Below are 13,962 nucleotides of genomic sequence, written 5' to 3'. Positions count from 1 at the left end.
TTCGGAGCATTGAATCAATAATGAATGAGCCCTATCGTCTTAATCGGAAAACAGAAACGGAGAAAAGTGATTCAAAAAATATTCAGAAACATTATTTACTCGAATGATGGTGAACACGAATAAAACAACATCCCTTCTACGTAAAACAAATGGATCTGAGAAAATTTGAATAGCACAGGCTAAGGTTCAAACAAAAACAACTTGCTCGGGATCTTGTAAACGGTCTTTTTCTTTTCTTGAGGTCATGTAGTACTACTACCGTTACCGACCGAGCAAACTCACCCTTCTTGAAGGCTGATGAAAAGGATGTTTGCTCGGTCAGTAAGGGTAGGAGTACTATACCAAATACTTAACTTAAATTTTGGTTCACAGTGTGCCCAGTCGGCCTAATGTAAAAGAGTACTCCAATAATGACGTTGTACCTCGTAATTGTATCCGTGTCCCTGCCGTTGATACCTGCTGGTGTACAGCGGGTTATTGAAGACGTCGTTATCGCCGGCAGGCTGATTCGTCGAGCTGTTGTGAGGCGCGACGATGGTGTGAGGCACGTGGGCGATCTGCCCTTTCGAATTCCTGGCCTTCCACCACTTTCTGCTGTCGTCGAGGAGCTCGAGGTACTCACCCCTAACGACCGTCAGCTCTTTGTCGTTGTTCGCGGTCCGGGGATAGGTAACCTGGACGATCTTCGCGTGTCGCGCCACCAGCTCGTCAAGCCAAGCTTCCTGCGCGCGCTGCTCGACCGGCACACCGCGGGAACCGCGTTCGATCGAGTCGAGGGATATCTCGCTGTGCGCCCTGGTCTGCTCGACTCTTTCCCTGTCCTCACGGCCGTAGAGGTCAGAGGCGGGCCCGTAATTCCGCTCGAAGTAATCGTTGCTCGGACGCTCCTCCCTGCCGCCCTCGTACTCGAGGTAGTCGCTGCTGTAGTGCGACTCGTCGACATCCCGGTGGTTGTAGTAGGGCTCCCCGAGGTTCTGCTGCTCCGGGATCTCGTCCCTCTTCTGCTTGTCCGCGTTTAGCAGCGAGGCGAGATGGTCGTGGTCCCGGTCTTCCGGTATCGGGTACTCTGGAGACCAGCCGTCCATGAATATGGGGTGGTAAAGAGGCACGTGGCCCTTCCACTGGTCCCTGGGTATCAGCCACGTGTCACCGAGGGAGTGCCAGAGCTCCGTTTCTTTGCTCGTCACGCAATTTATCAACAGGTTGACGGCCTCGCGCGTCAGGAGGGGGGACACCACCTTGTTCGGGAGGTTTGGGTCGTAGTTCGTATCGTGAGAGGCGTCGACGATCAGCGCCAACGGGGTGAATAGGAAGTGGACGAGCTCTGGAGCGTTGGGATCGTGAATGTGCGCCTTGAGCTTGGCGAGCAGGTTGAACGAGAGTTTGAACTTTTGGAATATGTCTATGAACTCCATCTCCGGTGGCGGCTTGGCGCGCATCGTCAGCATACCGTCGCCGAGGTTCCTCTTCTTCGATTTACGATTCCGGCGACGACGTTCCAGCTCACGAGACGCCGCCGCCGCATGCTGAAGCCGCGCTATGAACTTTTCTATGTCGTCGAAACAGTGGTTCAGTATTGTCACGTCCCTTTCGTACTTTTCCGAAGACGTCGAGGACACCTCGTCGATGTTCTCTTCTCGCGACATGTCGTTCGTTCCGTCATCTGAAACACAGGATTGAACCGTAAACCGTGTGAAACTCCAAGATCTCATCTCACGCATGCATGAGATTTCTTTAGCGGGACGTGGCAGGAAATAATCTAGCAGAGAAGTATGTAGAGACTATCGTTCATTGCATCAATGATACCGCAGTCCTAAAACGCAGCCTTCCAATCAATCTTACTCAAGAGTTAGGGCAAAGTACACTAGCGCAATTAAAAAACTAGCATCGACAAGATCAAGGGTTATGGTAACTAATTCAAGATTACGTGGGGAAGCGCAGATTTTGCTGGACAGCCTCCGATCAACTGCCAGGAGTAATCCGTCACCATGACTCTTACTACTGGTTTCCGCGTTCCTATCTTTATGGCAAATAATAAAATCATTTAGAGGTGATTCGGTGTCTTAGGCAGAGTCGTCGAGCCAGGTTTCAGTAACGGCTAGAATTGCAGGTTGAGAAGTCTTCAACAGGAGGTTGTGGCTCAGGTTCATAAACTTTGACCTCAGTCCCCTAGTATTCTGATAGACAATATAGAGCTCCACCCCAAGAAGTATTTTGAGCGACGATCACTGTCAGTTTTGGCATTGACAATCATGGGCATGTCATTTTTAAATTTGATTGTTTTGGTTTCTTTATTTTTTTTTGTTACAACACCTACTGCCAAAATGGTTGGTATAAATACACAGGGCTGTGCTCTGCGCGTTATAACGGGAAAACTACTTTTTGGTATTGATTGTTTAAAATTATTATTATCGAAATGAAAAACAACTTTGCCTATGTGATCTTGTTGAGTCAATACAAATGAAAGCAACAAAATTAACTTATTCACATGTTACTAGTGCGTTATTTAGATCAGAGGTTCAAAGTGAATGAAAAGTTCAGTCATAAGAAATCGAACATTGAGATTGCAGTGGTGTTTGAATTATACTAAAGTCATCAGACTCAGACTCACTGTTTGCTGCATTGAATGCCGAAACTTGTTCGCGAACATTAACACCGTTCAACGGAGGTTCCGGAGGAGGGAGAGCCGGTGGAGGTGGAATGTGACCCCTCGGTCCTCTGGGAGAACCACCGGGGACTAATTTCCCCATTTGCAGCATTTTGAGATCTTCGACAAGATCCTGGGCGGAGACGCTCTGACACTGAAATATGTGCATTTCGGCACGTTGACCAGACACACTGTCGTCAGCAACTGTGAATACCAAAATATTGTTGTACATCTCCATTGGATCCCTGGACGTGAAAGCGGTTGGTTCCTGTATCAATGAGGCTGGGAATCTCTCCATTACTGCCTGAAAGATGAAAAAGGATATTGCTGTTTCTAGTTCTTTCAAGGTATGACAATTCATCCAAATGGCAATTTCCCTGAAATTACCCCGGTCTCGTTGTCCATTATCAAAACCCACGACCTCTCCAGACGTAGCTGCATTTTCTGACTCCATATACCATTGCTCTTTTCAAGTTGAAGGAGCCTCCTCATTCCGTCGGCGGGATAAACTATGCCAGTTTCAATCGTCACAGTAAACGTCGCCAAATGCTCCATCAGGTAAGTTGGTTCCGAACTCGTACCAACGGCCCCAGATGTGCTCGGAGGGCCACTGGACCCGCCATCTGAACGATGTGGAAAAATAGATACATGAAATAAGCTTAAATAGCAATTCAGGGGCACGAAATAAGAATGAAATAATTTTTACTCACCTTTGTTGTAGGTCGATGTGCTGTGACCACTGTTGTAGTAAGGCATTGTGCGACCACCGCTTCAACTCAGCGTTTAACTAAAAAGAATCAGAATTGTTATATCGTAGAATTAGTGTATAGAAAACATGGTAAATAGGCATTGAGAAAGGGTTTTGCACTCCAGTGTCGTATAAATATTTTTATATAACGCGAGCATGTTTTACGCGTTTTTCAATGTGTTTTCCGTACCCAAAGTACCATTTTCCATAGCGGCCGAGTGAGTCTACGAATACGCATACGCGGAGTATTGAAAAGACCACTTTTAAGTCCTATGAGTTGAGAATGGTCTTTTCTATACTGCGCGCATGCGTTCTCGCGAACAAATCTATCATTATATCACCCTAACCTCAATTTCGTGCTTCGTGAAAAAATGTATAACACTCTCGTTATACAAAGAATCGTCCGCAACAAGGTGGCAACGGTCTTTTCGCCTCGCGTATTTGCAATATACGTCTTCCAACGAAATCATATAAGCTGCAGCAAAAAAAGAAATAGATAGGAACTGTCAAAAGAAAAAAGTAAGTAACATAACCTTTCTATCGTGTATAGAGTAAACGTTGAAAGTACAGTACCAAATCAATTATTCATAACATAACACGAGAAATGGATTTGTCACAACATTGAAGGTTCACTTTGGGTGCAAAAACGGTGTGATTATATATGCAGTAATCATTTTATTGAAAATAAAAAAGGAGATGAAAACAGTCCAAGTTATATACCGACAATATTTCCTTTAGTATATCCGCAAAGAAGCGTAAATGAAATTATGGGAGCAAATAGATATGATTTAATTAATATATTGATTGATGAAATAAGTCATTGGGGTTTTTATAAAACACAGGTTATAATATGTTTTATTGCAGGCATGCTCGGTTTATAAAGCGGGGAACAGACAACGTAAAATCTACAGTCACTTCACGCAGGCAAAAAATTCTTGAACAATCACTCAAATTAAATAAAAGAACTTGAGGCGCATTGGAGGATGTTGAAATGGAATACATCAACATCAAGACAACAATCGATCATGGGTGTCAAGTTACATCTCTTAATAACGAGCAATTTGACAGTACGTTTATTTGTAATGGGATTGAGTTGGATGGTAAATCTGTGTGGGATGTGGAAATTCAAACGAATACAAATGAACATTCAAATGCGGTAATCACTTCCAAGAGAAAAAATTTTGAAGACAAGCAGTGTGGCACAGAATCGAAGAATTATGTAAATGTAAGTGTAGGACGCAATCTAGAAAATGAGACCTTGAATACTCCACAATTTTCTGGATTTGCTGGATATTTGTCAATAAAAAAAGGGGAACAACTTTTAAATTTTGCTGGTATGACATTTCAGAATTTTAATTTATTACTAAAGCGTTTAAATGACAGATCAGATCATAGTAAGCTTTCCAAAGAAAATCCACTTCTACTTTTTTTAATAAAAATCAAAACTGATTTGACATTCTCAGTGATTGCCGTTTTATTTGACGTACGCAGAACGACCGTGTCAAGAATGTTTTTTGCTGTTTTAAAGTACTTATCTGCTGCCACACAAAATTTAATTTTTCAGCCAAAGAAGTGTATTGTAATGCGGTCTATGCCAGAATATTTTAAACCAAATTATACAAATACTCGTGTAATCACAGACTGTACAGAATTCAGTGTCGCTCAATATTCGATAACAGGATATTCTGTTATTCGAATTACAAGAAAAATTTCACAGCTAAGCTGCTTATTCGAATCCCTCCATTTGGATTCATTAGTTTTAAATCCAAAGTTGCTGGTGGAAGACAAAGCGATACGCAATGGACTGAAGAATCAGGTTTGATAGATTTACTAGAAGAAGGTGACATCGTTTTGGCAGACAAAGGATTTCCGCAAATTAAACAAACGGTGGATGCAAAAAGGAAAAAGGTAACAGTCGTGATGTCTCCTGTTTTGGAAAAAAAAAACAGAATTTAGCAACGAGGAAACTGAAGCCACGTATAGCATAGCATGAGTTTGGATCCACGTTAAGAGGATTATGCAGAGATTAAGAGTCTATAAAATTTGATATAAAATGTTTCATTTCGGTGGTTTTTTGCCAATAACTTTTGATCCAATCAATATTTATCAGATCGCGACGCCTAGCTTTGTAGAGCTTTCAAAGATGAAAAGAAAGTATTGCACTTTATTCTGTACAATTGAAAGGAAAAAAGATAAACGCGAAAAACGTTAAAATCATAGTTTTCATTGACTTTTAAACAATGTTCCCACGCGATTTCACAGGGCGGAATGATTATTTTCATCGTTCGTGTACACCAGTTCTTACTACTCACACGAAAAGTATCAGCTTGCCCCAATAGAATAATGCGAAAGAATTTGTCATATTCGGGGTATATTTCCTGGACTAAATAAACCAGGAGAACTTCGGGCTATCGAGTCACTAGAAGGCCTTACCGGGCATGCTCACAGCGATACGTAAATCCTCATCAAAGCTACCATTGAATTAAAATTTTTCAAGCACCCCAATCTTGACGTATAACAATCCGATAAGGAAAAGCTCGACATTCAGGCATGAAAGATTCTGAAATATTGAACCAGTTGTCAACTCTGATGATTTATCGCAAAATTTTTGTAGTTCCGTAATTGTTCTTTATACACCTTATACACCGTTCTCTTATCTATGTCGTTCCGGTAAATCGAGCCAATACTCAATGGTGCGACTGTTTATGTTGTGTTTTCATGAGCTGTCTGCGCAATTTCTGCAAGGTTTCGGCCTAAGCTTGCAGTCACTCGCCGATTAGATTGCAGAGCTCCTCGGTGATCAGCGAGTATAACTGATAACGTTTACCCAGGCATCTTGTACACACAATCTTCGATATGAGTCTAAGTTGCGATACAGTCTCAATTGTGACTCATTGAAACAGTGATTATTGGGGGGTGGGACTGAATTCCTCCTATATGTCTCACTTGTTGTGCCTCGCGGAAAGGTAGATGAGGAGGGAGAAATGAAAAAACAGATACTTGTACATTTTATCACTTATACCTACGATTTATCATATTCCTTGCTAAGTTATCGCTATTTGCATGCACTGTTTTTTTCCTCTCATTCGCTTTTCTTCACTGTGATATTATAAATCAGAATTGCTGGCAACTGGGGCGTTTAAGTATACAGGAAGTTATATCTCGACAAGGTGAGGTCAACGATACGAAAAACCAGTTCGCGGCAATAAGGCCGCCAACATAATCCAAAGGAGTAGCCCGCAGGAATGCATGCGTGCATGTATTTCCGTTCGGTAAGTATTTACTCTACAGAGGTCACCAAAGGCCATTGCGAAACGTTGCTACAGCTGCGGTTATCCTTGAATAATACCTTTATGCATATTATACTCTCTTACGCGCATTGTTACACCTAATGACAAAACTAATCTCCCACAGTTCTGATTGTCGTCATCACCATGATTGCACCGTTGTTATTCAGATTTTTCTTTCCACATCTATATTATATATATTATTCGCATACAACTTTCCCCGTTTATAATTTGAATTTGGAAAAATTCTCTAGTTTGAGGGTTTATACTGGGTAGCAATGACATTGTCTTAAAGTATAGACTTTAAGCTACTAAAAAATGGGGATGAATTTGGTGTACTTGGTGACGCAAGATTGGTGCTGTATTGTTTAGTTGGAATTATTATTTATCTGGTAAATGCAACTACTCAATAAATACTTCAAATTATAAATAATACATTTTTACTCATATAAGAGTTGGAATTAAATAATTCATTAAATAATTACAGGCTTCAATTAAAGGCAGGAAAATATGTGCAAATGTATGCGGTAAATATATAGGTTCTGCAATGCCGAGGCTTTCTCTTTTCACGCTATCTCTTATATTATTCCCAATATAACGATGCGGTCAATTTCCATTACAAGATGATGTATATGGTACGCGAAAACTATTAATTGACAAAATTAAGGGTTATTCGGAATCAAAGGGCTGAGCGGGTATCAACAGTGACACCTTGCCGATAGTTTTTAAAAATATAATGTATATTTCACTTGAAACCTTATCATTGCGATAGCAAAGAAAACGTTTTTTTCAAAAACTCTCTCTCCTCGAGGATTGGCGACGGAAATAAATAGTTCAGAAGTCATCAATCGGGATGACGACGTGTGTGTAAATGTCTAGATAGCTTTAGATATGACGATGTGAATTCCCCGATATTTTTTTGCCATTTCAAGAGAAATGCCGATGGCACGCACGGTAATTCTCTTTCGCAGCGAAAGTAAGATATTTTCGAAACTCAACCGACTCCTAAACCCCGGAGCTGCGTGATATCTTATACACCAAGCCTTTTCCAGACAATGTTTTCCTGTCTTACAGATCTTTACCTAAACACAAATGAGTACAGAAATTACACTAAAATCATCTAATCTCTCATTTGAATACGCTGCGTATCTTTTTGCATGATTGAAGATAATTAGGAAACCTAAAAACAATCTGTATCTGTCACAACTTAGCGAAACAGTTTTTCACTTATTCTGGTTCATAGTGGCAGTTATACAAATTCAATTTCAATGAAATTTATTTCTTTTTCGCATAAGACGTCGTGAAGAGGACGTCAAATAATTGTTGGATTATTTGTCAGAAGGTAATTTGTGCTTTCGTCACAACGTCTGTGCTGGCAGGACCCTCGAAGTCAGGTTCATTAGCAACTGTTATGTTCGTATATACGTACACCTCGGTATGTATTATATATACATATACACGTGCTGATATATGCTATACACCTCCTCGCCGACGATAATTAAATTTTTACCTTAATTAGTAGTTGGTAATTTTAAATCAGCAGAAATGTAGTTTAACGATTTGAAAAAATAACTAGGTGCATATTTCCTGGTTGATTATAAGAAAAGAAACCAACGTTCTAATAATAAATTAATAAATTATTCATCGGCTGTATGATTAATTATTTTTTGCAAATACCATGATTGTTGTTATTTATTTTTCTGCATCGCTGCTTATATATTTATAATATGTAGCATGCATTCATGTCTAAATACGGCACATTTTGGTTTCACGTTCGACAAAATGGACCACGCACTCATTATAATACGAGTAATAAACCACTGACACATGTTCGCTCATCTACATGTACATACGCATTAATGTATAGTTGGGTTCCCGGATTCCGAGCATCTTTCGATAATCGTATAAAAGTAAGTTGCGATGGTCGGAACCGGGGCAATTCAATTAGTATACACGCGTAGTATGCGAAAAGAAGAAAAAAAATTCTTCAATATTGAATCAACACATTAAGTACCGACGGTAAAAAGTTTTGCCAAACAGATTATGCGCAGCTCATCTTGAACTATTATGTGAAATACTTTCAGTCTCGCATGAAGCGTGTCAACAAACGGCGATTACGTTATATTTACTTCTTCGCAGGCGGTATCTAAGTATGCTTTTTCATGAAAGAAATTGGCGAATGATTGTATGTACGCTGTTTTCTTTTTTCTCAATTGCAAATCGAACGACGGAAAGTCTGCAGCCTGCGCGAGCAAACCAACCAGTCTAGAGAAATAGATTAGATTGGTAACAACAACTCGGCGGTGAATTTCTCCTTCATATACCGTCAAAACTGCGTCTGATCTAAACTCGTTCTGGTATAGAAACTTATAATTACAAAATTCCCACCCAATTCTCTAGAAATATATTTTCAGATTCTCATGAGCATCGCAAGAAGTATGACTCCATGCATAAAGAAAAAGAAATACAACATCCCGGCATCATTGTTAATACTATGTGTGAGATTTTCGCCGCTCAATATCCTCAATACCTAGAGGCTGCCATTTTGGTGAAAATCGTGTCTCTGATATTGTCAAAGATAGGCAAGTCAAAAAAGGCGTACGAAGAGCAAGAATTAGATATCGTATCGCGCCTCAAGAGGAATCAAATTCTCCTCGCGGTTGATTGTTCGGAGTGACACGACCGACGTGCGAACGTGCGTCTCGTACCTATGGAAAATGACATCATCATCGTCATCGACCCTGAATGAGGAAGAAAGAAGAAAAGAACAAAACTCAACGGGTGAAAAACGGGCAACGAAACGTCACGTGTGCACGCGCCTTTATGTTGACACTATCGAATTCGAGATGTAAGCTTGCGAGGCTGGATGTTGGGCAAGTAAGGAAAGGTGCCCCCCCCCCTCCCCCCGCTCATCTCATGCGGCATCAAAGAGTATTAATGCACGCGCCGATACAGGCGTGTGTATGCGTATACCTATGTACGCAAGTGTATGTACCGTGTACGTGTAGGATGTATATAGACAGCCAGAAGGGATCAGTTCTTGGCTGAATCGCATTCCAGAGATTCCAAGGCGACTTTAACCACATTTGAAATTCCCAATCCGTAATGGACGCGCTTATCCCACACACGAAACACGTGTGTACACATACGTATATGTATACAGTTGACACAAATACAGAAGGTACGACGCGTGTACGCATGGCACGGTTCGACTTACGTGCATACGTATACCTATGCATATATACATATATATATATATATATATATATTGTATAGTCGAGAAACTTTCATCTGCTCCCGGAATACACGTACGCATTCATAACTCGTGTATAATAATATAATATGCCTATGCTCGTTTTGAAATATACCTACTAACGTTATGGATCTTCATCGTTGTACCGCAAAGTGCGGTGTGAAATTGATTGACAATTTGAAATTGATGGGATACGGTAGATAAGAAAGTTCGACATTCGGATGCCGAGTTAGATATCGGTCGTCGGACCTCGTCAAGGCCAAGGTCGAAAATCTAATGGCTGGTTGTGAATGTGGAATATGGTGTGTAGCGTCCGACGATCGTGCAGACGCTGGAAGTTAGGCGCAGGTGTTTTCAAGCGATTTTCGATACCGCGAAGTAGAATAGATCTACACACCGTGTACGGCATGGCGAAAATCGGTGCTCGAATCCTGCAGCGCGGTGTCGGTGTGCATACATGTGGCAAAGTAAGACCGTTACGAAACGCATCGGAAATGTCTTCGAGGCGTAGGTATAGGTACCGCGTTGTTCTTCCGTACATTAACATTACCCTACGTTTATGGGAGGTTGCGCGACGACGACGTGCTTCACAAAGCTATTCGTGCCTTAGGCTGACACACCCTGTATCGGAATTGATGAAAAAATTTCCAAGGTGTGCATATCAAGCTCGCATGGCGCGTGCACATATTACCGGAATAATGCGTGTGTTTGTCTAACCGCATATTACCCTAATCGGGAAAGATAAGTCGCGATACTTTTCAATTCTTGATAGGCAAGAAATTAGCACGAACTTATCAGCATTTTGACAAATTTGACTGAGCTGTTCGTCAAGTTTTAATTAATCATCACAACCGAACGGGATCGACCAAAATTGTAAGGATCGAGATGAAATATTACGTCCAATGTAGGTACAGACGCTTAAATAATTCAGTACACCGTGTGCGGCTAGTTCCTGGAACTGATTTCTAATCACCTTGGTTTTCTTGTTAGTTACGCCGGTATGATTTTTGTTTTTCCTTTCGATCCTCTTTCCCCTTATCGTCACAACCCAACGCGATATTTACCTCGGGCTACAGCATAAGCTGGGTACGGGATTTGAGCTCGGCTTCAACCGGCAATTCGGCCGTATCTTAATACACACCAAGAACTGAAACCCTAATTGGATTTTCAAGAGGACAATAACCAAGAAAAACAGACAGCTTGCGAAATAAGCCGCATAATGGGTGAAGTGGAATCGACGCTTGGAGCTCCGTTCAAGTTGTGTTATTCGTACCCCATGTATATACTGATACAAAATTACGGTAGTCGGATGTTAAGACTAGCCAAAGAGTGTCCATATCTCTGCTGCTGCGTGTATGGGCGTATGTGCGTGCGTGTATGTGGGTTTATCGGTGTAGTGGAATATCATCGATAAATACCTTGTGACAGCCGAGTTTTGGTAGATCGCGGGTTTGGCTCGACGAAACTTATAATATCCAATATGACGGTGGTTATAATCGTAATCGCGTGGCACAAGACCAATCGCCGCCGTTTATTTTCACTGTAAACTTATCAACTTACAGGTATAGCTGCAGGTACCAGAACGATAAAAGTTTGAAAACTATCAACTCCGTCAACAAGTGTCAGTCCCGACGTCACACTCTACTCACCTATATACAATACGGCACAGAGCAACGGAGTTTTGGGCGGACCTCGGTCCCACTCATTGTCGACTGGAAATACCTGTGCCGTACCTCTATACCTGACGAAGCCCCAGGTAAACTTGGGCGGGTGTCCCCCTTCTTCACCCCCTTCGACCCACGGACAGGTAGCAAATGAAACGAACCACCTCATTGGTCGAGGTGGAACGGTACCAAGCTTTCCATTCGTCGAGACCTGCGACGGAGCTCGGTACGATCGGTTAGAAGAGGTCTTAGGTTTACCTGGGCCACCGATAGCGGATTCTCGGCTTGCCCTGTAGCGCTCACAAAGGCGGCAAAACAATAAACGACAGTCGTGGGTATTTGCTTGCTCTGGCCATTGAATTCAAGCCAAATTTTACCTGCTCGTATTTCTCGGAACATGGAAGGCATAAACTTCTTTTATTACGGCAAGAACATACTACAGTTAAAGTCCAAACTGTTTTCTTCGCGGAAGGTATTTAAATGGAGTCGGTGAAAGAATTTGGAAGCTCCAACTTTGAAAACTGTACCCGAGATTCTTTCGGAATAGGATGAAGTCAAGATGAAGTAGTAACGTTACTGTAACGGTGCATGTTGACGAAAAATCGGTACTTCGCATTTATAGGAAAGTCCGAGATTTGGTAAACCATTGTAAACAAAATATACTTCAATTTTGAAAAGCCAACTCCTTGAGAGTAATTTTTCAATTGCTTAACTTCAGTCTGATTCTTTCGGAGGATACAGTCAAGGCTGTTGCATTACAATTTTCGCATCCATGAATCGTTATTAGCTAACGATAATCCAGTGTCGATGGGAGAAAATTCGCTATTTTAAAAACGTCCTCTAAAGCCGAAGGATGTTTTTCAGACAATTTGAAAGTCAAAGCCGAAAAAACGTAGTTCTGAAATTTTTTTTTACCATATTTCAATTTTGCTGTGGCCATATTACAAGTTTTTACGAAATCGATTGAATTCGATCAACTACAGCTTGACTGTGTTTCTAATTTCCAGAATTGGCTTTTCGAATTATGCAGAAGTGATTTCTGAACAAATTTTGGCAATGAATGGCCCACAACAGCTGCTTTAAGAATTGAAAACAAAATGAGGAGGATGGTTACGAAGAAATTCAGGTTGTCAATTTTTCCGACGCCGTTTGAACGTTCGATAGCAGGATTTCGTTGGTAAATTATAAATCTTTCAACTCGTTAAGCAGAGTACGTATTGTCTGAAAATTAAATTTCAAACGGTACTCTTAACGAACACTTTCTCGTTAAATTGACAGGAAACTTTATTCGTGTAGTATAACTTTAGACATTCGATACACGCAATATATTCACGGATACTCTGTACAGATAGATATATGCATGTGTGTTGTTTGACTTTCCAACCATATTCTATAAATAAACTATGCAAATACTAATTATTTATACGTCATTTTCATAATCCTTGGGGTTCTTCCTTTGAAGGCGAGCGTGTTCCTTTTCTGCCCAGTCGTAGACCAAGTAGGCTATTAAAAAGGCTTTAACAAGAAAATTTTTCATCTTAGACATTACAGACACAACTGGTTTGGATCTAATCACACAGTCTCGTACGACTTTGTTGAGATACTCACGTGGGCCCATTGTAAACAAGTTCTCCTTTATCCTACGAAATACATTCGGTACACCATGAGATATCGCACCTGCGAATGCCCGCTGCTCGTACGGACTAAGTCGGTAATAAATAATTCCTCGCAGCTTGTACAGGTTTCCAAATACCTTTCCCATCCTGCCAACTGTCTGTGGAAAATATCTGATTTACGTTAAGCTGTTATTTTGTGTGGCGAGTGGTGTGTATACGACAGTTGCCACACGAGCGAGGGGGGGGGGGGGGGGGGGAAGGTGTGTGGAATTGGTGTAGAAAGAAGGTGCCGAACACACTTTTTTGCAAAATGAATCATTCCGCTGGACATTCTTATCGGTCTGATGGCTATGAATATTCTAATGACAACAGAGAAATTGCAACAGAAGACGTAAAGCATCGACTGACTGGCAAATAACGTAATTCAGTACGTAGCCCTCTCTGTGACCAACCTAACAGTCACGTCCGAATTACGTAAGAAGAAATACGGTAAAAACGGCAAACGGAATACCGCGGAGAAACTCATCGAAGTATTAAGTTAGATAAGTCTATCGTTTTTCGAATAAATTATGTAATTATTTGGTAAAGACACCTACCCCTTGCGCAGAGAGCACACGTCGAGTCTAATGGAAAGAAGATACCGACTTCAGACGGGTAGACAAAGTGCACCAACACGAAGAAACGAAACTGAGGAGCGAGTGGCCAGCAGTTCTGCCAACGTTGACTCACTCGGGATACTATTTTTTT

At 41.4% G+C, this 13,962-nt stretch overlaps 2 protein-coding genes and 1 long non-coding RNA gene across 8 annotated transcripts in view; 1 reads left to right on the top strand and 2 right to left on the bottom strand.

Annotated features, from left to right (window-relative positions):
* LOC124219196 (epidermal growth factor receptor kinase substrate 8) overlaps positions 1-11,709 on the bottom strand; it is a 17,215-nt gene extending 5,506 nt beyond the window's left edge. For 3 of the 5 annotated variants that reach the window (XM_069136074.1, XM_046626450.2, XM_069136077.1), the window contains exons 1-5: positions 11,585-11,709; positions 3,358-3,434; positions 3,035-3,270; positions 2,612-2,951; positions 423-1,663 (exon numbers count right to left, since the gene is read on the bottom strand). In XM_069136074.1, the coding sequence (XP_068992175.1) occupies positions 423-1,663; positions 2,612-2,951; positions 3,035-3,270; positions 3,358-3,403 (1,863 nt within the window). In that variant the 5' untranslated portion in view covers positions 3,404-3,434; positions 11,585-11,709. The other 2 variants (XM_069136075.1, XM_069136076.1) reach the window with 2 other exon arrangements.
* LOC124219201 (uncharacterized) lies at positions 10,750-13,097 on the top strand. The gene is made up of 2 exons (XR_006883343.2): positions 10,750-12,237; positions 12,607-13,097. It is a non-coding gene; the product is annotated as an uncharacterized lncRNA (long non-coding RNA).
* UQCR-Q (Ubiquinol-cytochrome c reductase ubiquinone-binding protein) lies at positions 12,866-13,962 on the bottom strand. 2 transcript variants are annotated; one of them, XM_046626462.2, is made up of 3 exons: positions 13,812-13,962; positions 13,208-13,373; positions 12,866-13,114 (listed from the first exon to the last, which is right to left on the bottom strand). In XM_046626462.2, exons 2-3 carry the CDS (start codon positions 13,359-13,361, stop codon positions 13,020-13,022), a joined length of 249 nt encoding a protein of 82 aa, XP_046482418.1. In that variant the 5' UTR covers positions 13,362-13,373; positions 13,812-13,962; the 3' UTR covers positions 12,866-13,019. The 2 variants fall into 2 exon arrangements, with proteins under 2 accessions (XP_046482418.1, XP_046482420.1); XM_046626464.1 differs by having other exon boundaries at positions 13,208-13,386; positions 13,812-13,947.

The sequence above is a fragment of the Neodiprion pinetum genome, chromosome 5 (genome assembly GCF_021155775.2).
Source record: "Neodiprion pinetum isolate iyNeoPine1 chromosome 5, iyNeoPine1.2, whole genome shotgun sequence".
Classification (NCBI taxonomy): domain Eukaryota; kingdom Metazoa; phylum Arthropoda; class Insecta; order Hymenoptera; family Diprionidae; genus Neodiprion; species Neodiprion pinetum.
This window is presented reverse-complemented; position numbering and strand designations above follow the sequence as displayed.